At 32.3% G+C, this 27,298-nt stretch overlaps 1 protein-coding gene across 4 annotated transcripts; it reads left to right on the top strand.

The window, feature by feature from the left end:
• Window positions 1-342: 342 nt before the first annotated feature.
• Window positions 343-27,298, top strand: LOC114245154 (eukaryotic translation initiation factor 4 gamma 3). Of its 4 annotated transcripts, none has more exons than XM_028177197.2 (30): window positions 343-928; window positions 10,228-10,253; window positions 10,345-10,508; window positions 10,599-10,723; window positions 11,558-11,743; window positions 12,650-12,711; window positions 13,302-13,478; window positions 13,881-13,940; window positions 14,015-14,091; window positions 14,171-14,954; window positions 18,343-18,729; window positions 18,821-19,114; window positions 19,192-19,322; window positions 19,403-19,553; window positions 20,397-20,566; window positions 22,987-23,190; window positions 23,258-23,404; window positions 23,480-23,564; window positions 23,733-23,955; window positions 24,037-24,163; window positions 24,232-24,402; window positions 24,784-24,946; window positions 25,028-25,108; window positions 25,185-25,482; window positions 25,554-25,740; window positions 25,827-26,003; window positions 26,075-26,239; window positions 26,334-26,565; window positions 26,642-26,743; window positions 27,010-27,298. In XM_028177197.2, the coding sequence occupies exons 1-30, from the start codon at window positions 873-875 to the stop codon at window positions 27,090-27,092; spliced, it is 5,295 nt and encodes a 1,764-aa protein (XP_028032998.2). In that variant the 5' UTR covers window positions 343-872; the 3' UTR covers window positions 27,093-27,298. The 4 variants fall into 4 exon arrangements, with proteins under 4 accessions (XP_028032998.2, XP_089585762.1, XP_028032997.2 ...); XM_089729636.1 differs by having other exon boundaries at window positions 20,382-20,566; XM_028177196.2 differs by lacking the exons at window positions 343-928; window positions 10,228-10,253 and adding an exon at window positions 9,283-10,052.

The following is a 27,298-nucleotide window of genomic DNA, read 5'->3' as shown; positions in this document are numbered from 1 at the left end:
CAGTGTATCTGCCAGCATTCTTCATGAAGAAGCCTTGTACATGTTTTAAAAAGGCTAAATTGTACATTTGTACAAACATGTACCTAGAGATTACCCCAGACAATTTAGTATCATCTATTGAAGCCAACTCATCAATAGTTATATATACAGTTAGGATAAATTTAAAATCTATTAGGTACAATCACCGTTTACAGATCACGAAAACTATAAAGACATAACAGGAACACTAAATTAAACCGTTAAAGTAGTTTTATATCAACTTTTTTACTTAAAATGTTCTAAACCATCGTTCATGAAAATAGGCTTAAAAGACTCGAATCTAGAGACCTTAAACAAAAAAGCAACGTGACACTAGTGACTATGAGACTGAGACGTACCTACCTACATCATTACAATCAAGTGAACGAACTAAATGACATTTCTGAGATTCTAAAAGCAATGTATTAGATTTATTTAAAAAGAGAGTATATTTATAAATTATTTTTTATTGTTGTTTAAAGTTATAAATATTTAACAAAAACTCGTTAACATAAGTTATTATTAAATAGTTTATTCGGGTTGTTTGAGTGATAGTCACGTTTGTTTATTGGTTAAGACCCGCCATTTTGTACTGTCGTTTGTTTAGTGACTGGGTATTTCTACCGATGCCAATAACATCCCTCTGAAAATACGTCATAAAAATTACTTGCAGACTACAATGTTTTTACAGAAACCATTGTTTTTGAAGGATACCAATTAAAGAGTGGGACTTGTCAAGTTGACATCAGTAAAATCATATACCTATGTGCCGGATGTGTCCTACAATCGGTTAGGGCGATTTTACGTGCCACCTTGAGTGGTATACGTGTCCCGATACCTATGCTACCAAGAATATGAGTGGAAACGGGAATCAGGTGCCGCTGGCGCCCAACCAACGCGGGCCCGTGCCGTATCCTTTTTATTAATTTAATAAACTACATTTTATGATTATATTTACGTAATATACTAAAAACTTCAGCATCTGGTCGTGCCGCATTTGCGAATATTTTGTCACTTTGTACTACAAAAATCGTTTTTTGTTTTGGTAAGTTATTTATATTTCTCATTGCCTAACTATTTTTTACGAAGTATATACATATTGGGAACTGTCCCAAAAGTTTTGAAAAAGTTTGTTTGACTAGTGCGAAACCACTTTTTTGTATGTGTTTCAAGATGTTTTTGTGGTTAAAAATGTTTTGCTATTACTTGTGAAGGAAGACTGAAATCATTTGCAATGTTGAATAGTAAACAGAAGCTGTAACACATTTAAATTCAGAAATTTCAAATTCATGTTTGAACATGGCCATGAAAGAATTCCATGACTTTTATTTTAGAGTACTTAAAGAAATGTCAAACAAAATGCAAAGCGAGTTTTCAAAAAATGCGCTCTTCATAGAACTTTTATTTATTAATAAACTTGTAACAACTGATAACAATAAATGCCTTCAAAATAATATTTTGGGATTTCAGTAATAAACTGAATATTTTCACCATTAATAATTGGGCATTTCTTGAAGAACAATGTGAATTTAATCAGCAAATTTTACAAGAACACATTAACCTTGACCAAACCTAACATGAGGTTTTCTAATCATGAATTTTGTTTTTATTGCTTTATTTCTGCTCAGAATGCATTCTTCATTCATATTATTCTGCTTATTGAGTTAAGAATATCAACCAAATCAGTTTAATGGGTGAATCAATAGATTTATTTTGATTAATTGATTGCCCAAATTTAGTAATTTTGAATTTGTTTAAACCATGTCAAATCAATGGATCATGCATTTTTTGATTGATAATTAATGTTCAATATATATTAGTATGCAAAAATGACAAGATAATAAAACATAATTACATTACATTGTATGTAAATCTGTTATGTTTTAATGCAATAATAGCCATGAGAATATCATACTAAATATGTACACAACTATAGAACAATATAGCAAGAACATTCTGGTATTGAATTCTCAACTTGTATAAAATTTAACAAGCCACAATTTAGTTGAAACCTTTATTGTAGAAACTGTAATAAATCATAATACATAATACCCCGCAAATGTTTGCGTGGATTATTATGTTACTATTTTTTAAATGGCAATATTACATAAATTTTATGGTTCTAAGAAGAAATTACACTATTAACACTTATTCAATAACAAAATAATTTTAAAAGCAAAATTATAGTTTACTTATTAGTGATGAGTTGTGTGTAGTTTGTTTGAGAAGAGCATGCTTTATGAAAATTACAACAACATTATTGTTATTCCATCTAAATATAAGAAACATGCTTTTCTAAGCTGCTTATCTTTAAACAATAGTGAAAACCACATCCAAATTGATTCAACCATTAGGAGGACACTAGCACAAACGGAAGTATTATTACTTAGTTTTGCTATAAATAGTATATTGAGGAAAAAAATTATTTTATTAAATACATTACTGCTGTATGCATTAGTTAAACCATTAAAATATTATCATTTTAAAGTTAAGAATATCAATTCAAAGTGATATTCATTGACCTTAAAAAAATCCCTAACTTTGTGCCTGAACTGATTTCAACTGAAACATGGACTTTTTCAGTAGCAAAATTTCCCATTGCTAATCTTATGGCATTTTGAGGAACTCTACATTACCATTACGTTTTGAGCATGCCATACTTTTTAAAAGTTAAAATCACTATCAAGCAAACTAAAACTAGATTAAATAATGACCAATCTTAAGCTCTAATGAAGACAGTGTCATTCATTTCAACCACCCTAGTGTAGATTGAGCTTTATGACCTGCTCTTAATTCTTGCTGAAAGGCTTGTTCTCGGTTATGAACCATTGTGGTTTTATAGTGCTTATCCACCTTCTCAAGAAATGTCTTACCTTACTACATCTGGGTAACTTTACCACTAAGATATCATCACTCCTTCACATTAAGACAACATTAAACCATCACTCAAGCTGACTGATACCTATGCTATATCCCTACTGGCTGGACAAAAAAATCCTGGGTTAAAGTGCTTGGTGGTTCATCCCAGTACCTCAAATACAGGAAAACCCTACTCAATAATTTAGAAGATTCTTGAGAAGCTTAGGTCATTCTGCATATTAAAATGTTGATGAATTAAAAAAAAGTTCAGTATAAGTCTTAGTTTTATGACCTGCGTAACACGTATCTCTGTACATTTTTAAACTGTCCATTAGCCACCAGTGTGTCTCTAATAAGATGCAAGTCCTCTTACAACTTTTGAAATGTGTCATAGGTTTAGGTCATGGGTACTGCATCCATTTCTCCAGATAAAAAGCTCAATCTGTAGCTGTTATGCTGGATTTCTTTGATGATCAGATCTTTATCAATAGCCTGGTACACAAATAATTTAACGAATACCAAGCAGATAGTTTAAAAACTTCCAAATAGTTCCACAATTCACAGTTCATTTTAATATGAGAAGCATATTTAGATTGGCCGGTAATAGGAAAATAGTAAGCAGCTGAAGTCCATGGGCGACGGTAACCACTCACCCTCCAGTGGGCCGTACGGTCTCCTGGATACAAGGACAATAAATAAATAAAAACTGAATGGTCCTATAAAAATGGTTCCAAATTGAAATGTAAAATTAGTGTTTTTTTTATTGTAACAGTACTCTTGGCGAAAATATATGGTTTAACGAATTATATGCTAGCTCTTAAAAAGTAAGGTACAATTTTATTGCAAAGGTTGAATTTCATTCAGTAAAGGCTTATCTTTTAATAGACATAATATGTTGTATACATATTAATAATATGTTGCATTCAGTTGTAATCAAACATGCAGTTTTTTTCTAAAACAGAGTAGATTTTCATCAAATGCAATTATTATTCTGTTATTGTGTAATTCTTTATATTCTTTAAATCTTCCCAGAGGTGATATATACAATAAATGCTTGTGCTGCTGGCAATTTTGGGAAATACAAAAGAATTATCTACATTCTTAGTGACAACCAAGCATCTCTTAAGGTTTTTAATATACGTTACATACACCAAAATAACATTTTTTACAATTTTTGTGTCTGTCTGTCTGTTTGTTCCAGCTAATCTCTGGAACGGCTGGACCGATTTTGATGAGACTTTCACTAATAGGTAGCTGATGATATAAGGAGTAACTTAGGCTACTTTTTTTAGACTAGCTTCGCCCCGCGGCGTCACCCGCAGTCATTGTCGTACCGCGCGCAACGTGGCGGGCTTCGCCTATCAATGATAAAATTTAATGTTTCCGAAGCGAAGCGAGGGCGGGTCGGTAGTACATACTATATGGACCGTTTATTTTGAAAGTGGTGTGTGTGTGTGTCTCCATTTTTGAGAAAAATGAACTATCACGTAATTCATGCTTAATAATTTAATGTAATTTTTTTATATATAATTAGTACGTGTTTAATTTCTCAAAAAAATCCCATGTTTTGTATAACTTAAAATCGTTCGGTAAATTAAATTGCATAATTATCGATTATGAAAGTGGTGTAAGTCCAATTGACAGAGGTAGGTGGCATAGCAGATGGATGCCGATCAGTGTTTTGTTATTTTTCATTTATTTTATACTAGCGGTGTCCCGCGGTTTCACCCGCGGACTATTTGCATTGTTTCCCCTCCGTGTTCTACTACTCGTAAGTTAAAAGATAGATATTAAAAAATTAAAGAAATGTATTAGAAAATGTACAGCGCATAACCTGTGAGAAGAAAATAAATACGACAAGGCTGTATGATTCCGTATCTTTGCCCGTATTTTGGCGAATTAAAAAAACAACAAGAACAATAGTAGCGCCGCGCCATCTTTTTGCAGAAAAATCCGCAGTCTTATTACGATTATACCACAAGATTACTATAATGTAATAGCGCATGTAGGAAACAGGATAAATTCATTTTATATGAAATGAAACTGGAGAATTTCATTTCAACAAAAAATCTCCAAAATGCAATTAAAAAACAGATAATAAAAAATACTAATGGGGAACAGGTCAGTTGGTTGCAAATATGTTGGTTGAGGTTCCTCACAATTACCACCATACCATTTTTTTTAAAACAACGACGACGGACTCCGAATTTAAAATTATCAATTTATCACCTCTACGTCCTGGAAGACCGTTAAAATTTGGAAAAATCGCCCTGGAGCATTTGTACCAAAATGCCAGACCTATTACGTACGAAAAATATAAAGACATGAAGCAGCTAACTACCCTATATACCTCCGGTGCATCATGCATATTTTGAAACACTACCACATGCAGAGAATAAGTAAATTCTTGTAATCAGTATCTTGTAATGACAATGTAATTGCCGTCTAAAATAAAATTTTATGTGTTGTTATGCGTATTTGTAAACAAAATTATATTAAAATGAAGTATATTTTAAGCGATATTTGATTTTTCAAAATTGAAATTAACCGATTTTTACAATTGTCTAATTTTGAAAGTGGTGTAAGTCCATTTACAGCACATAGATATTTGTTATCATAGTCTAATTAGCCAAAAACAAATTTATATAAACAAATGTTGATAAAACAATAGAAACAATGCCAGACCTCATATGATTTTCCTGTATTTTTAAATAGACAAATATAGTAACCTTTAATTTTCTCGAAACAAAAGGAAATGGACTTACACCACTTTCAAAATAAACGGTCCATATAATGCGAAAAGACTTCTTCCCCAACCTATTATATACGGTACACACACCAAAATAACATTTTTTGCAATTTTTGTCTGTTTGTTTGTTCCGGCGAATCTCTGGAACGGCTGGACCAATTTTGACAAGACTCACCGATAGGTAGCTGATAATATAAGGAGTAGCTTTTTTTAGACTAGCTTCGCCCCGCGGCGTCACCCTCGGTAAGATAATAACCGCGGGTAAAATCGCGGGGCTCATCATCATCATCTCAACCTGTCTGCTGTCCACTGGTGAACATAGGCCTCTCCAACTGATGTCCAGTGCGGCCAGTCCGTTGTCACCTGCATCCAACGTGACCCAGAAATTTTCACCAGGTCGTCGGTCCATCTGGTAGGTGGCAGTCCCACACTGTGTTTGCCGTACGTGGTCTCCACTCGAGGATCCTTCTGCTTTATCGGCCGTCCGATCTTCGCGCTATGTGATCTGCTGACTGCCACTTCAGATTGCTAATCCTACGGGCTATGTCAGCAACTTTGGTTTTTCTACGGATCTCCTCATATCTGATTCGATCTCGTAGAGAAATACCAAGTATAGCCCTCTCCATAGCTCGCTGCGCGACACTAAGCTTACTAAAAAGATCCCTTGTGAAGCACCACGTCTCGGAACCGTAAGTCATCACTGGCAACACACATTTGTTATGCACCATTGTTTTCAGGCACTGAGGGATTTTGGACGAGAACACATTTCTTAATTTATCGCGGGGCTCAGCTAGTGGTTAATATGAATAATATGATTCGAACTACTTACAATGTTCAGGCTCATGGGTCAGTTCTTTCACTTTGTCAAAGAGAACCTAAATGTTTTGTTCATTTAATTATTGCATAGACGAGTGAACTATTTTACGGTCTAATATCGATATTACTAACATGTAACTATTACTATAATCTATAAAATTCTCAACAAAGTGAAGTTTAATCGAAATAGTTCCGTTGGAATCGTATTTTAGCATTCTTATATCAGTTACGCATGGGCGGCCTGAGAATGGTTCTTGTCGAGCTGTAGATTTGAAAATCTTTAGTTTCATAATTTTTAATAAAAGTGTGATCAAGTATCTTAACTTCATATGGAAATGGTTTGGTGCGTGCTAATTTTGTTACTTTGGCATATTCACTTTGTAACTGAATTTCACTATTCTTTAGCTTCCTTTCAATAGAACCATCTACCGAATCACACACATTTGTCTTATTTCAATGTTCTTATTTGTAGAGTAGTCCTGTACAGCGTTCGCAAGGGTCACATTTCCATTTTGGGCTGTGCATGTGTCAGTAGGTATTATAATTTTGTGATTATCTCCACAGCATTCTTCTTCAATAGTCAGTGTTAAATGACGCCTATGCTGATGCCAATAAGTCCGGTCCATTTGTATCTAGCGATGGAACGGTGTTCGAATCCCGCAGGCGGGGTACCAAATTTTCTAATGAAATATGTACTTAACAAATGTTCACGATTGACTTTCGCGGTGAAGGAATAACATCATGTAATAAAAATCAAACCCGCAAAATTATAATTTGCGTAATTAAAGGTGGTAGAACCTCTTGTGAGTCCGTACGGGTAGGTACCATCGCCCTGCCTATTTCCGCCGTGAAGCAGTAATTAATGCGTTTCAGTTTGAAGGGTGGGGCAGCCTTTGTAACTATACTAAGACCTTACAACTTATATCTCAAGGTGGGTGGCGTTGTAGATGTCTATTATGGGCTCCAGTAACCACTTAACATCATGTGGGCTGTGAGCTCGACCACCCGCTCGACGATCTAAGCAATAAAAAAATGTATGTAATAATTTGTGCATTTAAGTTAATTGTCTCATGAATGAGATTAGACTTAAAATATCGTGGGCCGCGTAATTTAAAATAATCTGATTAAGCAGCCCGACATCAAAAACAAAACAATCTAAACACTATAAGTGTTTTCTTTGATTTTCACGTAACGAGTAGTAATTAAAACTGTTCGAAACGCAAGAAAGACAGTAAAAATGCGAGAAAAAAAATGTTAATGTTATTTAACATAGTATTAATTAAAAATAAAAAGTAGTTAGCTATAAGACATCATAACATAATTATAATATGAAAATTCAATATCAAATTTATTGCAAGTCTAAATATTTATTTTATCTTCCTACGGCGCGGCGACGGGAGTTGGAGATATTACAACTATTAAACAACTTTTTAAATTTTTTTATTAGCTGTCTATTGAGTAGTCCACTACTGTAAGAAATATTTTTAACTGCAGATATTTTAATTTAGTGAGAGATTACGCGCTTCCACATATTGCAATTATATTAACTGTTACGTTTAATCAACCAATAAGTTTACTAAATTAAATTTTGTGTGCTTGCTCAGTTACCAAAAGTCACAATAAGTTAGTTAGGAAAATTTATCATTTTGTTATTTTGTAAAACTTTTTCTAATATCGATCCGAATTTGCTATTGCACAATAACTATTTCAGTTTTCGGTGTAGTTGTAGAAAAAATATATAGTTATAAAATTAAGTAGTAGAGACTCCGTATTTGTTTAGTTTATACTAGTTTTTTTTTGGGATGGAGGGACTGCTGGCTGCCCGAAGCGAAGCCTTTTCAGCTTTACCATGATGTATGGGTGAGTACGAAATTAGTCAGGATATAGATTGGACGAAGAAGGTGATATCGGGAATGATGTGCCTGCGTAAATGTGGGGAGCAGATTCGGATCAACTTCCTCTTTGAAAAAAGCACAGATCTGGTTTTCGTAAAGTCAACTAAGATATAGAATATATATACTACAACTATATAAAGTAACATAATATTCATTTCCATTATAAATAAACGTCTATCAACAAACACTTTTAACCTTAAATATGGAGACAGCTCGTCCGATATATATCTGTACGCAGATAAATAAACTTTAACATAAGCAAATAACTTTAACTTTTCGGCAGAAAGAGATTATGTATATTTTATAATCTTTAATTACTCATAGTTGCTCATACATTAAAACAGATTTGAATGGAAAATAGGATACAATGAAATTTTAGTAGTCATGAAAAAGGGTTATTGTAATATTTTTAGTTACCTACCTACTTAAAATACTTCTCTGTAGTCGTGAACCGTTATTAGATTTTACTTTATTAAAATTGCGATTTAATTTATTGCAGTAGCAAGTCTGCATTATATTTCATTGTCATATCTATTTACCAAAAATTGCATAAGTTTGCAAAAACGCAATGTTACTTGACTCGTGCTCATTTTCATAACCCCGTCATTCCGTTTATACGTAGTACTATAAATCGCAATAATTTTTGTTTGTTCTAAATTACATAAAGAAATGTCTTGCGCGTTACGCTGTAAGCAATGTATGTGCGCAGTTTCCATCGTTTCCATCTTCGTGTGAGGGGGAAAAACGATGTCCGGTAACGCCCCAAAATTCTGGCAGCTCACTTGTATATGTCTTCATCTCTTTCACGCATTGTCCCCTCCGTCCTTGCGTGTAACAAAGTATTCGATAAACTGATCTCGCCGAGTACGATTTACTCAAAGCCTGACAGAAAATATATTATGAATTTATGTATAAACCGTGGTTAAAGTAGATACAAAGTTAAAAGAATCGTTTGTGCATTGTGAAAGTGTTTCGTCGGAGTAATTTAAACGCGACGGTAGTTCGATGTAGCTAGTATGAAGCCGCGCCGTTTCCGTATCGATTTTCTGTTTAAGCTGCATTATATTACTATTTAAATCGTGAATGCGGTCTACAAATCTTAAAACAGTATTTGTTTTTGTGATTTTCATTATAGCTGAACAATGAATTGTGTAAAGTGATTGATTATTGTATTTTTATTAGTGTTCAAAATTTTATTTTACTAGTTCGATGTAACAAGGCCTATTGTCCACACCATTAACGAATGCAATAAAGAAGCAATAATAGTTCCTATATATTATAGTGTGATAGTGTAATTTCGGTAACCTTATGCACTGAAATGATTTTGTCTCCATTGTTTTGGGAGTGGTTTAACATTTGGCTTGTTCAAGTTTTAAAAAACTTGTATAATGAAATTAAAATGGTGGCACTGAGAGGATCAGACAGTTCTCTGAATTCATTGCAGCATGGATGTATGAATCAGGGAAATCATTCGCAGCATGGCCCAATTGATGTAACGCAAAACTTACAATCGTCTTTTAGCATACCGCAAACGACGGTTACTCCACATATCAATATAAATCAAATAAATTTACCGAATCTGAATAACGTTTTGGTGCAATATATACCGCAGCATACAAATGGTAACTCTCATAAGCACGAACAGTCATCATCACGATACTCAAGCTCTAATTGTCAACTGCCCTCACATCATTACAGAGTGGTGACACAAACGCGTAAGTCAATTTTTAAATGTAACTGAATGTTATCAAACCTTTATTTTGCGCATTTCCATTACCTTTTTATTGCATTGACTTCATGTCCAGGTGCTGATTGTTTGCAATATAATATATATGTATATATGTGCATTGTATGACCAAACACGCTGTAATTTCCTTAGCGCTAACGCAGTTATCCACGGGCTTCAACACCACATAGTGAGTGTATTTGTGTAAAGTCAAAATTTTTATATTTATAAAATAAATAATAGATCAAATTTGTTTTTAATTGTTAATTTACCGATTGCAGGGCCGGTAGAATGTTATCACCCCACAGGCGCCGCTGGTACTCAGTATATACCGAATACAACCGGCGTGGCGCAAACATCGGCACAACCTACATTAAGAGTCCAGCCTACGCCTCAGCCATCGGCACCACCGACACCCCAGCAGGACATATCGAAAACAACTATGGTTAGAAAATACATTTTATCGCTATGAAAAAATTTAAATAATCCCAAAATCCCAATACATATTATGAAATATACATTTATCTGTTTTAAGGCGGGTCACAACTACCCATCCCAAAATCAGAGTTCTGCTAATTCAAGGGCATCCCAATATGGAAACTTTCCATACAGACAGCAACAGCAACAACCACAAACTACGAGATCTTCGACACATCCGAGGTGAAGTGATAATACTTTATATATATATACTTTTATGTATTTTATAAATATAAATTTTATTACATACAAACATGATGTTATCGCTTTGAAAACAGGTTATATTCTTTTTATTTTTACTAGTATTCGCCCCTATGATCTTTATTCGATCATAATCACAAACACCTAAAAACTGTAATTCACTTTATGTGTTACTTTTTCTTTCTTATTTGTAATGTCGATTATTTCCAATAGATGTAATTAAAAATACTGGAGATTGACCCGCCTGTGTTTTCGGTGTTACAAATGTTTGTAAAAAAATGTAAAAGCTTGTTAACCCAAAAATAAGAAAGGAAAATATGGTGCTCAACTGGTTTTGTCTGGCTACTTAGGTACAGATACATAGATTGCTTATCAAAAACAAAAATAAATTTTTTTTTATAAAAAATGGGCTTGGCTTACCATAATAATATAATTACCAGGTGTCCCGTGAGTTTGTTTAATCATTTATGCAGTATATAAATGTATAAATAATGATAATATACTAGTTGACCCGGCAGACTTCGTAGTGTCTAAATCTACAAACAAAAGACCTAAACTTTTGTATAAAATAAACTTAAAAAAAACAAAGGAATCCGTCCGACGGGGGACACATCAAAGGAAAAATAAAATTGTTTCTTTTTGTATAATTCCGAACATTTTCATATTTCTTCACCCTTTAAATCTTCTCTGGACTTCCACGAATAATTCAAGACCAAAATTAGCCAAATCGGTCCAGCCGTTCTCGAGTTTTAGTGAAACTAACGAACAGCAATTCATTTATATATAGATTAAATAATTTTGTTATCACTATTGCAGGCAACAACAACAACAGCAACAACAACAACAACAACAACAACAGCAGCAGCAGCAGCAACAACAACAGCAACAGCAGCCTCCATATATACCTGGTGCTACAGCGACTACAGGGCCTGTTGTCTATCCCTTAATGTTTCAACCCCCTATTAACATCCAGAGTTTTCAACAACCAAGATCGAGTGCTCCGTAAGTTCATTATGATGAACATATCTTCAACAAGTATTTCATATTTGTGGTATTTCGAAACAATCAGGCTTTACTAATATAATATTACCAGAATTACATGGATAATTTCGTATTAATCAATTCAATAATAAATAACGATAAATAAAGCTATTACAGCATGTTACATTAATATGAATTTAAATAAGATGAGCACACACAATGTACCTCCCCTTACATTTTACTTATGAACGTAGATAATTCCGATATCTTGTAATGTGACATTGTCTGACAATAAATATATCAGAATGTGTAATTGCCGATTGCAACCAAGTCGTATTCAGCGCAGAGATAACCGAGACAATTAATGCGTTGAGTGCAAAACTTGTGTTAACTTTAATTACATTTAAAAAAATATTCACAGTCCATATTTTGATCAATTATTGGAAATACGTGCAATATTATTTTACATCGGTGTGTAATGAGAAATACTTCTTTGCATGTTAAAGAAAAAATAACTCAATTGATTTAATAAAGCCGCAGTTCAAGTTTTATTATAATACATAAAATGTTACTTTTAAATAATGCTATTCAGCTATTACATTGTCTCATTTTTCAATTGTGAAGTGTCCGATTACTCAGAAATGTGTGAAATTCAACAAGCATGTTAGTTGAATACAAATTAATTATATAATCAATTTGATCATACATCATTATTTAATGGTAGCATATTAAATGTATATATAAAAAACGGGATAGTTAAATATTTTTTTAAAGTGTACTAAACAAATTTTAAACACTTGAACCAAAAACATATTTCGCTTTTGTTTATTGTTATATGATGCAATATAAATGACTTCTGAACATTTAAAATTATTTTGTTCTTAATCATAAAATGCTTGTGTAAAACAGTTCTTTATCCTCACACAGATATTATCCATACGTTGGTTACATTCCGGGGTACAACACACCACCCGGTCATACACCACAATGTAAGTATTCATTCAATGCGAGGCATTATTAACGATAATAATTCTTGTAAGCTTATCTTATTACCAAGTAAAATAGCGTTTAAAAACTACTAATGTATGTTTATTAGGTTCAGTGTTATTGTACAATTTTTTTTATTAAAAAAAAAGAGCGTTCGCCACATGATCGAAATTCAACTTCAAACACTGACACCTCAAGGTTTAGATTAAATTTGTTAAATTTTCTGTTTTGTCATGATAATGTCAATAATGAAAGTTTTAAAACTCAAAAGATACTAGCGCTGATGCGCTATAATTAATTCTTTGAGAATTCTTAATCAACATGAAAGGTCCACACATAGGGTCCCCTGACAATGAAAAATAAACACTACAAAAACAATTTTCGGTTGAAACGTTAAGACCTGTGTCTGTCAACTGTAACTGTAACTGTCAAAATCAAACAAACTCATTTAGGCAAGTATAATATTAATATGGTCGCTTATAATAGGAATAAAGAGCAAGTTAATTTTCCTAGTGTTTTAAGTTAGCCTTTGTGTTCTCGTTTTCCAGTTCTTGGCACTACTATCGTAAATTTATATGTTTATTTTCAACAGATTACTACACACCCAACAGTCCCCAACTACCAAGTCAAAATGCTCAGTCAAATCCTCCAAGTAGAAACAACCCTACGACATTAGTGGGAGCTCAGTGTACTTCATCAGTGGTTACAGCCCCGACACCAACTCTTCCGTTGCAGCAACCTCCAACACACATCCATCCTGCAATGTCTGGTAAATATTGAGCTATTTACATGAGATGATCTATAAACCCTCAGGTATTCAAACCGGTAATGGCAAAGCAATATGACTTTTCAATGTCATATAAACGCGAAGAAGTCTTCTTCTTTGCGTTTGCGCATAGTCTCTGTGGTGTTTGGTACATCGTAAGCCTGCGCGAGTAAGTACCACCAACCAAGTAATCATACATTCTTGGTTGAAAGATACCATTGAGACCTTGATCTCAAATCTTGAGGTGGGTGGCAGCATTCACTTTGTGATGCCTATGGGCTCCAGTGACTGCTTTACATTAGGAGGGCTGTGAGCTTGTTCCCCCAGCAACGTAATAAAAAGAAACAGCCAGTTATGTTGACATTTATTAGTGTTGTCCCTAAAATTTGGTGTATATTCTTCTAGGTACACGAGCGAATACTCAGAAACACAGTCGCAGGCTTGCAATCATTCACCCTGTTACACGTAAGTAATGGACAGTTTTAGGCACAGTTAAAAATCAGCCTGTTTAATATTAGTATTAATATTGTTCGTTTCAGGTCACAATATACTAACCGAAATTTGTTCTAACGATAATTATGTTAATGACACAAATGATAGGCAAACACCGCAACCCGTAAGTAGAAGAATGAAAATCTACATTATCTTGTAATATTTCATAGTCCTTGATAATTAACGAAATGTTTCCAACCTAGGAACCAACGCCTAATTTTGCTGAGGAATTTAATAGAAGAGTTTATGAAGTCGCTAAACAACCTAGTGATAGTGTAACGAAAACGAACGTGACAAAGAATGTCGAATTGCCAATATCTTCCATGAGTAACGTTCTATCTCAATCAAATGCAATAAATTATACTAATAGTGGTAATAATAAGTCTGAAATATATTCTATAAATGAGAGTAAAATTTTGGGACCTGATGTTGCTGTTGAAACTAGCGAAACGCCAATTGTATCAGCAATATCAGACAGTCCTGTTATAGTGCCTAAAATGCCTATGAATGTTAAGCAACTTCAAAAGAATAGTGATCAATCTATAGTTTTAGATACTAATGAAAATATACCTCTTAAGCAACACAAAAGCAAAAACGTGCCTCAAATTGAAGATTTTGATAAATCGTCTAATAATATTAGTGTAAATAGCATGAATTCAGCTGCGAATACTAGTTTATTGCAACCGGTGTCTTCCTTTACAAACAACATAATGGGAGTCCACCATAATGCGCCTGTTCAAGCAGTTGCTCCTGTAATGTCAATACTCACGCCTGTAACCGTCCCAGCGCATTCTCAGACTATTGTTACTCCTACAAATACACAAGGAATGTGTCCCTCCTATTTAAATACTCCACAAAATCAAATAATACGAGAAACTAAAGAACGATTGAAATCTGAAGAACAAGAAAGAATTGAATACGACACAACTAATTTAGAAAAAGAAACTTCGTTCACAACCGTTAGATCTAATGGCCCTGCATCTTTAGGTGAGTACATATTATTATATACTACTATAGATTGTAAAGTTTTATTCTTTTAACATTCATTATTCCTCATGTCGCTTACAATAGAATAAAATAGTAGTCGAATTAACAAATGATAGGTGAAAAGGTTTCAAACCAGGTATGCTACTAATGATGCTCAAAATAGTCTCAACTGCTTAAGAAAAAAATACGAGTAATAAATCCCAAAAAAAATTACAAAAAAACAAGATCATAATAGTCAAACTGTTAAGCAATTGTTTGCTGAACCCCTAAAATATAAGATCTAAAACTTTACACCTGAGCCTAGACTTGAATTTTGTAGCTGTAAAGTTTGCTTAGCTTATGGGCGCTCTATAAAAGCACCTAAAAATATGTCAAACAAAAAATATTTATTATGGGGGAGGGGTATGATCCAGTATGCTAACACTTTAAATTAAGTTTTAATCTGATTGTAGATAATGTTGGGAAATAGAGGCAGTGGAACTGTGATATTAGTGTTCAGTAATTGATTGATACAGTAGTTAATTTCCAAAATAGTGTATTATGTTGTAGTATGTTGGAGATTAGTAGAGATAGTAGGTAGACAGATCTTGCTATTGATAGACACATTAAATTTAACCACAGTAATGAATTAATGTGACACAAAATATTTAATCTTTCTGTAGAGTTATGTAAAATAATGATAATTTATATTATTTATGAAGATAAAATTAAAAGTACACACAAAGTGAAATGCTATTAGTTTCCAAGTACTCTATGGTTATTTGAGGTAACATACTTGCCGGTTGTGAAACTCTTATTTTTCATTTTACCCTTTTAGTACAAAAATCATGAATCACATCAATTTAACACTTATATAAGAGATAACATACTAAAATATATGACTGGCTACATACATACTAGGTACTTAATAGCATCTTAGGCTACCTGTTAATAGGTTGGGGAAAAAACATGCATTTAAATTTATTGCTACTAAAGCGATTGCGAAAGCTTGATATAATTGAACAATTATTAATCTCCTTTTTGAATGGGTTAATAGAATAAATAACAATTTAGCTATCTCCTAAAAAATATCTACAAACTAATAGTACATAATATTTCAAGATTGATCATTAAAATAAGCGTTATGTAATGTGGTGAAATTTGATCAAAATTATCTATCAATAGTCTATCACTAACAACTATTTGATCTTAGAGTCATAACAACTAAAATTAGAAGACATTTAAGTTTGAAATCATAGGTGTTCTACTATGGCTACAGAGGAAAGACCGAACAACAATAGACGAAATGTCATACTGACAGTTGTTGTCAGATGTCATATCAAGGTTTCAACCAACTGTAGTGATTGATACTTGATTTAATCTGAGTTATCGATTAAACCATCGACGTCTGTGCGATTGATTTTAGCTATCGAGTTTAAATCTTCACACTTTATAATCACTTCATGTCAATAAAACATTAAATATTAATTTAATGAAACTGAGAATTAATACCTCATCTAAACTTTTTACTTTCTATCTAGCGTTTTACATTAGCAGTGAATGTCAGTTCATACATAGTTAATTGATTGGTTCACAATCTTATTAAATTAGTAGAGATTTTAAGAAGTTCGTAAATCGATTAAGAACTATAAATACTGTTTAAAAACGAAATATGTAAATAGATTTATTGATTTATTTTTACGAATACTCAGATCGTCAAAACAGTAAAAACATAATTTAGTTTGTATTACAAGATATTGAAACGTTGGCTAACTATAACTTCAGAAAAGGCGATCCCAGCGTGTGGTTAAAAAAGCGGACTTTATTATGAATATTAATATGTTCAATTAATTGCGAAACAATCTAAACTATTTAGACTCGGCATAAGTAAATTTATTAAAATTATCTACTTATTCGATCATCACGTGGTTTCGAGCTGAATCGATTCCTACGAACTTGCGCACAGCACTAGCTGCATAATTCTTTTGCCGCATGGAAGCAAATTGAAGCAATTCAATATGGCGGCCTTTACTTCACAGTCACGTTGAGTATGGCTGCCTTTTATAAATTTTAAAACATAAGTAAATCAATCTTCGGCCAACTTATTCGGGTTAATTTAACATTTTGAGTAACATTTCAAACTAAGTACTAAAAAAAAATATACTACAAGTGTTAAGAGTGTTAAAAGTCAGACATTCTAGATCCTTGAGTGACCTTTTGGATACTTTCATTTACCATATTGCTACGTTATCGTTACGTATCCTAATTCAGTGAAGTTTTAGTAAATGATTTAAGGATCTAGGAGCTGTGATATAATTTAACTGTCAGTGCCACATAGCGAAGTCTGATATTCAGGTACAGTGCAAGAAACTCCCACGTGGAAATACCTCACGTCTCTATTTTTAGAATAGGTACTTGCTTCTTTAAAAGTGATATGCGAGATATGCGAAATCAACTGCAAAAGCTTTCTGCCATTTTATTTAACGTTTTCATATTTTGCATGTCTAAACTACTCAAAATAAAATAGACGTGAACTTATTATCATATACATTAGCTTTCGGCGTTATTTTCGATACTTGATCCTGTATCCACCGCCTCAATAACGACCACGTAATATTGACAGCTTTCGTATTAGTATACATATGTGTGTCATTTAACTTTGATTTACAAGTAACCTCCATTTTGTCAGACGAATTGAAAGTAATCGCTTATTCCTGTTTGATCACTTTCGTGCTTTTTAAAAGAAGTTGGTTTCGTATGTCTACTTTTGAAATAGCAAATTTAAATTCAAATGCAACAGTATAACTAAATAATTTAAAGTTTGACCACTAACACACCATGGATACTAATAAAATTAGAAACTAACAGGTAACAGATTTAAAAAAAATCAACATGTGGTCTTTTAAACTCACTATGACTTTTTAGCAAGAAATCTATCTAATTGTAATTTATAGAAATCAAAAATGGCAAAGTAAATAAAAAGTACATTTTTGTTGTATAATATGTAACATAAAAAATAATTCTATCTAATTGATTATTTATTTTATTATATTTACACTGTTTGTGATTGATAAATGTTTTGAAGTTTTACAAAGACCAAGATAGTGTTTCCCCAGATGTTTTATGTTGTAAATTGAAAATTTTCTCTACTATTCTAATGCTCTACAAATGTGATATGACATATTATAAGTAGGCACTGTAGCCTTGATTGAAGTGTCCACAAGTTCCAGTAAGATCCATACCACTCATTTCCTAAGTTGTCTTCTCCTTATCCCACTAGGTTACTAAGCTGTAATATGCCTATTATTAGCAAAAATTGTCATTGTAATTTTAATCTAAATTTGTTATAAACAGTAACAAAGTTGTGCTAGTAGTACTGCTAATATTGATATTAAAACACATTTTGCAGTGATTAGTTCAGTTGATAGTTTAACAAATACTACCAACCCTCCAACTAGTCAAAAAATTATAAGTGAAGAATCAACGAAAAACATAGAAATTGTTAATAAAATTATCAACCAAGAAATTGAAACTACAGTTGTTGAACCTAAAACTGAGGTGTTAACGAATAAAACAAAGACTCACATTGATAATACTAATCCTAAAATAACTCAAGAGCCTTTATCAAGTTTTGAAAATATTATTAAAATACCAGGCTCTGAACTTGATAACAAAGAAACATCCAGTGCATTTGATGCTCAGACAAAGTTGACCCAAAGTATATCAAGTGTTTTACGGGTCCAACAACAATCTGACTGTAAAATGAAAGATATTAATCTTAATAGTAAGCCTACAGGTATGTAAATTAATTTTATTTCTGCTAATCTAGCCAATAATTAAATTGCAGGATATGTGTAATCTAAATAATATGTTAACTTTATTAACAGATCCTGACAAAGCTAATGGAAATACTACTGAACCTTTAAGCGAAACTACTAAAGAAGACCTGAATAAAAATGATAAAGCCTTGAAAAATCAAAAGAATAATAACAAAAAATCAAAGAAAATGGCCAATAATAACAAAGAATCAGAGTCCTATGAAAATGGTAAAGATGAGACTGATAAAGTAGTTAATATAGAAGACACCTTGAAAGAGGAGTCTGGAACTAAACCAACAACTGAGAAAATTGAGGCTCCACCAGCACAACCTGTATTTATTCCTAAATACAAGTATAGTGAAGGTTAGTAATTCTCTTCACTAATTATGAATTTAGTGAAAACTAATTAATGCATTGACCACTAATTCATTAATTTTTAGATCAATGGTCTCCTCTGAATAAATCTGGAAAGAAATGTTATGATATTGATTTTTTGAAACAAATAAAGGAAGATCCACTGTCCAAAAACAAACCAGAGGCTCCGTTGTTGGAAGCTTGCAATGTCATACGAGTAAGTAATTTTCAGAGTATTCATGAAAAGGCATCAAATGCAAACTATCACATAACTTGATGACACACGTTTTTATACAGACTACACCAATGTTGGAACCCCTGCCTTTTGCTAATATTTCAAGACCATCAAGTGATAATTTCTTCCCCTTTGGTAAGAGTTCTGGCTTGGGCTCAAGAAGCAATACTCCTCGTGATATAAAGAGAGAAGGTAGAAATATGACACCAAGTGGTAAGTTATTTAAAATAATTATGCTGAATACATACTAAGCGAATGAAGAGAATCAAATACAAACAAATTAAAATCAATACGTTTGGACAATTTAGCAGTAGCGAATTCATAATTTTTGTAGTCTGATCTAAGGGATAGCACCAGTTCTCTTACAGTATTTGTATCCAGTAATGAGGAACTAATTGGGTTCAAATCTGTAGGCTATGAATTTTTAAAAGAGAACACGTCTTAAATATTTTCACAAATGATTTCCAGAAAGAATATGTAATAAAATTTTACTTTTAAAATTAGTCAATTTGTGTATTTCTTGGTCATTGTATTCTAAGCATACAGCAATAGTAGGTATATTATTCTATCTATGCCGCAAAGCTGACATGTATTCTAATTTGAAGGTTGGGACAACCGTGATACAATATCATTAAGACTGACCTCATGTTCTGATGTGGATTGTGGCAAATATGGTGATGTTTATGTGTTTTAGTAGCCACTTTCACAGTGAGCTTGTTAAACATTGTCAAGATCATTAGATGCGGTGAGCTCTACAGCATGTCTTTTCAAAATAATTGAAAGCAAACTAATTAATGTTAAAATATATTTTGTAATAATAAGATTGAAAACAATAGTGATGAATATGGGAAAACACATAACTTTCATGTTTTTATCATGATGCTGTGTGATTTAATCACATAACTCCCGAAAAAAAAATGTTTTGTATATATTGGCGAAATGCGACATCCACTAGTATGTAATTATTTGTATTCATTCGCTTGGTGTGTATCCTCCGTTAAATGCTTAGTCTTTGTTGAAACTAAATACAAATTAACGAAGGAAACATTTTTATAGGACGTGGAAGCATGAAATTACCTGCTACAGCTAGTGGTAGCAATCCCCACAAACCTGTTATTCATGTTTGTCTAAATGATGATGTGAAATTAAATGAGTCTGATTCTGCTTGGCGACCTACTAGATATGTTAGAGTAGAAAATGCAGATGAAGAAGAAGTGAAAACGCAGGTATTAAATAGTCACCAATTCACATATTATGGAAATTTAATAATGCACTAAACAATTACCTTATCTTAATTTTATTATCCTAACTTCAATCGAGGTTTTCTTTTTTTTATTACTTATATCTAAAGAAAAAACTGTCATTTCTACATGATCAAATGAAGTTTTTAATAGCTGACTTTGAATATTCTAGTTCCACTGTGACCATATGAATGTGTTTTTATAAAATACTGTGGTCTGTACTGGGACTTTGAACTAGGAGTGGGTAATATCGGTTTTGCCGCGTGTCAATATCGGATATTGAATCTATATATTTTCTGAATCTATATATTGATGGAAGCTAGTAGATTTTCTCGATTCATGATATTTCAGATTTGAAACGATACGCTGATATAATATCGTAGTAGATATAGATTTAAGTCAACGTTATACGGTTGGTTTTCTGATATCAATTTATAATATGATTTTAAAGTAATAAAAAGAACATGAAAATAAAAATATTAAAAAAACTTTCCTTCATGCTTTTACCAGGCTTAGGACTGGCTACATTATTTTCAGTTTTTAGTATTTTGTGTCTTAATTTAAAATTACAAAATATACCAAAAGAGTGTAGATTTCAAAAGTTTACTACAAACACAAGAAATAAACTCAATTATTTGGATTCAACTAAAAATAGAAAAATGTGTACTTTAAAAATGAAACACAAAAAACTTTTAAGTATTTATAAACACTTGTCCAAAAATTCTAGTTCAAGGTCAAAGCGTGTGAAATTAAATTCAACGATGCAAATAGGCTATACTGCATTCAAGTTAGGGTCGAAAGTTGAAACTTCTTTCCTAAATTGTATCCTGCTGACACGCTAAGAATAATCTACAGACATATGGACTTAAATATAAGGTTTACAATTGTTTGGATAATGCCTGTTTCTGTTTCATTCATCACAATATGATATCCCTATCGTGCACTCACTCACTCTGGCCGATTTGATACGAACCAAACGAATATTGCTGATATTCACGAATCGGTACGATATGCCGATGCGCATCACATCGAGCAATATCGTGTATCGGCTGATATCGAAATATAGATTTCGATTCACGAATCGGTACGATATGCCGATGCGCATCACATCGAGCAATATCGTGTATCGGCTGATATCGATATATAGATTTCGTGCGGGGCGATATCGGATTCAACGATATTGCTGCGATATATAGATATTGAATCTATATACGATTTATATCATCCACTCCTACTTTGAACAGGGATTTTGAAAAATTCATAAGCATTGTGTGCATAATTTTAGTGACATGTCCAATTTTATTAATATACAGTAGATCTTGAGGCGCTCTTCTATCTAATTCTTGTTATAATTTGGTCCATTACAAGGTTTAGCAAGGTTGTTTCAATGATATTCCAAACTTTGACAGGTTGACGTTTTTAAGGTTAACTTTTATTATGGCAGGGTTGTTATTGATTCTTTTATTAGTATTATACCATAGTGTATTTACAATTTGAGTACTTTTGAATGTAATCTTTGAGGAATTATAATTTTAAACAATATTAGCACACCTACAGTTGAACATTATCAGCCCAAACCCACTTTTGAGAACAGCCTTTCTATTGAGAAGTTGGTAACTTGTTGGCCCGTAAGACACTTGGTGCCGATGTTCCCTAGTTTCTTTATTATATGAATGTAATACTATTTTTTGTCACTGTCACCTTTCTGAGATAAACCAGATAATACTCCTTTTACATGTGGTCAAAATTGGCACTAATGTTTTGCAGTATTGTCTAAAAAAAATAAGTGTCCTTTTCATGTTTTTATAAGTTTATCTTTTATTAACAAAAAGTCAAATCAAAATAACTTAACATAACTCAACCCACACACCCCCCCCTTTTCATGTTGTATTATTTTAATATTAAAATAAAAGTTATACAAATATATTTAAATATGTACAAACATAATCTACAATGCCATAAGCATAACCAAAAATGGGTTGCTAAATGTTTTATGAAAATTCTTATTATGTTTATTGACCTGTAAAGCTCTATGTAAGTATATTGTAGAGCTCTATGTAAGTATATCTGTCATGTTTAAAAAAAAATTAAAACATTGCCTGTAAAATACCATTTATGCATGCTACTTGTTTAATTACTTTTAGTATTGACATCTCAGTAACATTTGCAATTGTCACGCATAAAAATGTCTTGGCTGACTAAAGAAGATATGTGCCAAAAAATTGCATTCACATGAAACTTTTAGGATATTCACAAGCCACTAATCATATAATAAATAGCTTATCCAGTAATACAATAACTTCCTCCTTGAGTTTATTTTAACTCATATAATGAAATTATATGTTTTATTCTCTTACATAAAACTAATTAACCCTTATAAATAATAATTCACTATATAATTTTAGGAACTATATAAGAAATTCCGAGGGATTTTGAATAAGTTAACACCCCAGAAATTCGACACTTTACTGGATAAAGTGAAAGCTCTTGATATTAACAACCAAAAACGACTCGAAGGAGTTATTGATTTGGTATTTGAAAAAGCAATTGAAGAGCCTAATTTTTCCAAAGCTTATGCTGCCATGTGCCATAAGCTGTCCAAACTGAAGGTAAGAGAGCGAAATTTTTTTTTGTTAAGGTCTAATCCATTTAATACTAATGAGAAACAAATTACAGGTTCCTGCTGACAACCCAACGAGACCTGATGAATGTGTCAATTTCAGAGCTCTCATTATTAATAAATGCCAAAATCAGTTTCAAACCGATAAGAGTAATGAACAAGTAATGAAACTGGAGAAAGAAATGACAGAATGCTCTGATCCTGTATGTATTTATCAATTTATGTTAAGGCTATCTACTTATGCTAATATTAATTATCATTATTATTATTATTTTTAGTCTAAGAAAAAGGAAATACAAGCAATGATACAAGAAGAGCATAGGCGTATTAGGATGAGATCTGTAGGAAATGTACGATTTATTGGTATGTAATGATGAAAATATGTAAATAATTGAGCAATTGGCATTGTAGGACAAAAATAAAACTCTCAACATTTAAATGCAATAATAATTAGAATTAATATCTGTATTGTTATGAAGTTTATTGGAGATAACTGATGACTTTACCTTGTGGTATTTTTACTTGTTTTAGGTGAATTGTACAAATTAAAGATGTTGACTGTAAAGATTATGGAATATTGTATGAATTATTTGATTGATATATTGGAGGAAGAGAAATTGGAGTGTCTTTGCAAATTGCTCACAACCATTGGTGAACAAATTGAAAATGAGCCACAGGATCATTTAGATCCCATTTTCAAGAAAATGCAAGATATTGTCGATCGTAGATCTAACAAAATTAGTAGTCGTGTAAGGTAAGTAGTGCTTTTAAAATGACCTCAATATAATTGACTATGCAGTTTGAAGGCTGCAAATTAAATTAAATTATTTTACAGATTTATGATTCAAGACGTTATTGAACTTCGAAAAAGGAAATGGGTCACAAAAAGCGTAATAGATACTCAGCCTAAAATGATGGACCAGATCCAGAAAGAAGCCGAGCAACAACAACGTCATATTGAGGTTGGGTTAAGATCCATTCATATTCATGTTCAATAAATAAGAGCATATATAGATTTTTTATTTTTTAGCTGATGAATGCTAATCCCATGGGAGGCTTTCGACGTGACGATGGAGGGCGAGGAAAACGTGGCGGCGACAATCGAAGACAAAATACTAACCCTTACATGGATAATAATTGGAAAACGACAAGAACTAATTTTGCCGTGGATACTTCAAAACTAAAAGCCGTGTCACAGAAGGTTGCACTTGAATTTTTTAATATACCAAGTATTATTATTAGTTTATGATAATTTCAATGAAATATTTTTTTATGATACTAATACTAATATTTTTTTATAATATCGAATTTTCTATTATTTTTTTTTGCAAATAAAACCTAACCATACAGATTTAATTTTATTCACTAGAGTTTAAAATTGCCTACATTTTGCAGCATTTTGTAATATGTGATAATAATCTGCTTGTTAAGAAATAAAATAATTATTAAGCCAGTAATTTTAACTTAATATCTATTTCTTTGCTGATAATGAAATTTATAAAAACAGTTATTATATTAAACATTTATAAATTATGCCCTATTAGGTGAAATTACGAAAAATAATTAAATCGTACAATTTCAGGGTATGCCAATCAAGCTGGCTCCACACAACTCTGGATGGAACCAAGGTTCGGGCACAAAGAATACCGCCCAGGCGGCTGGTAGTAGTAATTCAATGATAAGCTTGACTAAAAACATGTACAGCATTTTAGAGAATGTGTCGACTGAACCAACCTCGCTCAGAGGTAATTAAACTGTTGTCACATTAAATTTTATAAATAAGATCAATCAATGTATTCTAAATTAATATTCTGTCATTTTTCAAGGTACTCAAGACCTAACACCTACTTATCATTCTAAAGGAGCATCTATTGAGCGATCCACATTTAATTCAAGACCTGAATTTAGTAAGTTAATACATAACAAATTATGAATAACTCTTAACTAAATTGGTTTGTAATTACAATTTTTTCAAATTAACAGGTGCATCCCCAGGTAATCGCTCTGATTCAATGGGACTTGGTCGCTCTAGTTCAGGTACTCGTAGTACAAGTGCTACAACAACACCTGCACCTGCTCCTACAGAAAATGTGCAACCTCTGAATGCTCCAGTACCGCAGGAGCCAATTAGCGAAGCCAAGAAAGGATCTGTCAAGTCTATGATTGATCTTTGTCTCATACATGCATACTATGATGAAATGATTGTGGAATTTAAAGATGTGTTCAAACCTGAAAATCATGCTGCTGTAATAAGTGAAATATTCAATATAGCATTAGACAGGTACGTTATTGAAAATATTTTTGTAATAGTAAATTTTATCCAAAACGAATGTGCTAATGAATTGTTTTCAGGTCAGCAAAAGAGATAGAAATGATTGTGAATATTCTACAATTGTTGGTATCAACAAATACTGTCTCACCAGATAATTTACTAGAAGGCATGAAAGAAACATTTGATTGTGCACCAGATTTGTTTATTGATATTCCCATGCTGTACAATAATTTAGGCAAATTTGTAATGCCACATATTGAAAAGAAGGTAATAATCAAACTACTTCTGATAATGAAGCTTTTAAACTAAAATGAACCAAGATATTAAACTTAGTTTGCAATTGTACTTTTCAGCATATCACATTTGTGCAGTTGTTTAAACTGTGTAACACAATAGTATCATCAAATCATGGGCATTTATTACTAAAAGCTATAATTAAAGAATTAAAAGAAAGTATGGGACCTAAATTTGTCAAGAGTAAATGGCAAGAGTCCAACTTGAAATTGGAACAGTGGATGAATGAGGATCAGGTAAAATTCACATTTTTTTGTGAAATTAATTAATATAAATTGAATAGTCACTAACCAGATCTTATGAACAGGTTTCAAAATGGATTGAAGATAACCATTTCGAATTCCTTGAAGGTGATGTCAAGTCTAGTGAGGAAGAAAATAAGAAAATTTTATCACCATCACAGACACAAGATAAATTACTGCAACTTATGAATACTGATGAAAGTTGTGAATGTATAAAAGGATGGGTACAGGTTAGTTAGTTTTAGAGTTTTTGTTAATCTAGCATGTCTGGTTTTAAGTTTTATATTCTTTATTTAAAATGAAATGTATAAAAATTTTCAAAAGGATAAATTTGGAAAATCATGCAACGAAGAATGGTTTATGCGGTCTCTCATACAAGCTATTTGTGAGCACGCCTTATTTGGTCCAGAGAGACGAGATGTGCCACATTTTAATCGAGACCGTATGAATAAATATGCTAGCCTCATTCAAGACTTCGGAGAGACCAAACAAATTAGAGAAGCAATTTGTTTATTTGGCATACAACAACTTATACACAAACTAGAGCACCCCCAAGGTAAATAAATACAAGCACAAATAAAAAAGTAATTATAATAATAAAACATGTCTAAAACTTGCATATTTCGTTCTAGGTCTATCATTAGAAATTTTCCAATATCTTCATGATCAATACATCATCTCTTTAGATGGTTTTATAGCTTGGTGGGAATCTGACAAAGAGCCAGAAGGCAAAGGTATGTGTGTTAGAAAAAGTATTAAAAAAAATTACATTTAAGTATTAAAGTAAAATCACCACCATATTGAAAAAAAAAATTAACTGTTATAGTTAAGCTCTACTGGGTAAGGAGTTTTGTAGTCCCACACTTTTAGATATACATCTTGTAACAATTGTGTTAGCCTGAAGAAACCAATCTGGCATATTAGTGTTGTGATATTCTTGTAACAAAAACATGTAGGTGTTTAGTTCCCTTAATAAAAAAAATGGATATGTCGATTTTAGGTGTAATGATGAAGGCGTTGACATCGTTCTTCATGAGTATCAAGGCAGAAGTGGAAAACGAAGATTCTTGCAGCGAGGACTGACGAGGGATCTCGCAGGCGGTTGTTGTACCCACGCCGCCCGCGCCCTCTTCGGGATCATCCACATACGATGTCTACTATGTTATATTTTACTAAATCATCCTACTAGCAACTGGTTGATTTATATAATTATAATTATTATTAAAATGCTTAATATAACAAGCTAGATAATAAAGTTGTATAATATTTTTGAATGCTTTATATAGATA

This window comes from Bombyx mandarina, chromosome 01 (genome assembly GCF_030267445.1).
Source record: "Bombyx mandarina strain Sakado chromosome 01, ASM3026744v2".
Classification (NCBI taxonomy): Eukaryota; Metazoa; Arthropoda; class Insecta; order Lepidoptera; family Bombycidae; genus Bombyx; species Bombyx mandarina.
The sequence above is the reverse complement of the archived record's forward strand: the minus strand, read 5'-3'. Positions and strand labels throughout refer to the sequence as shown.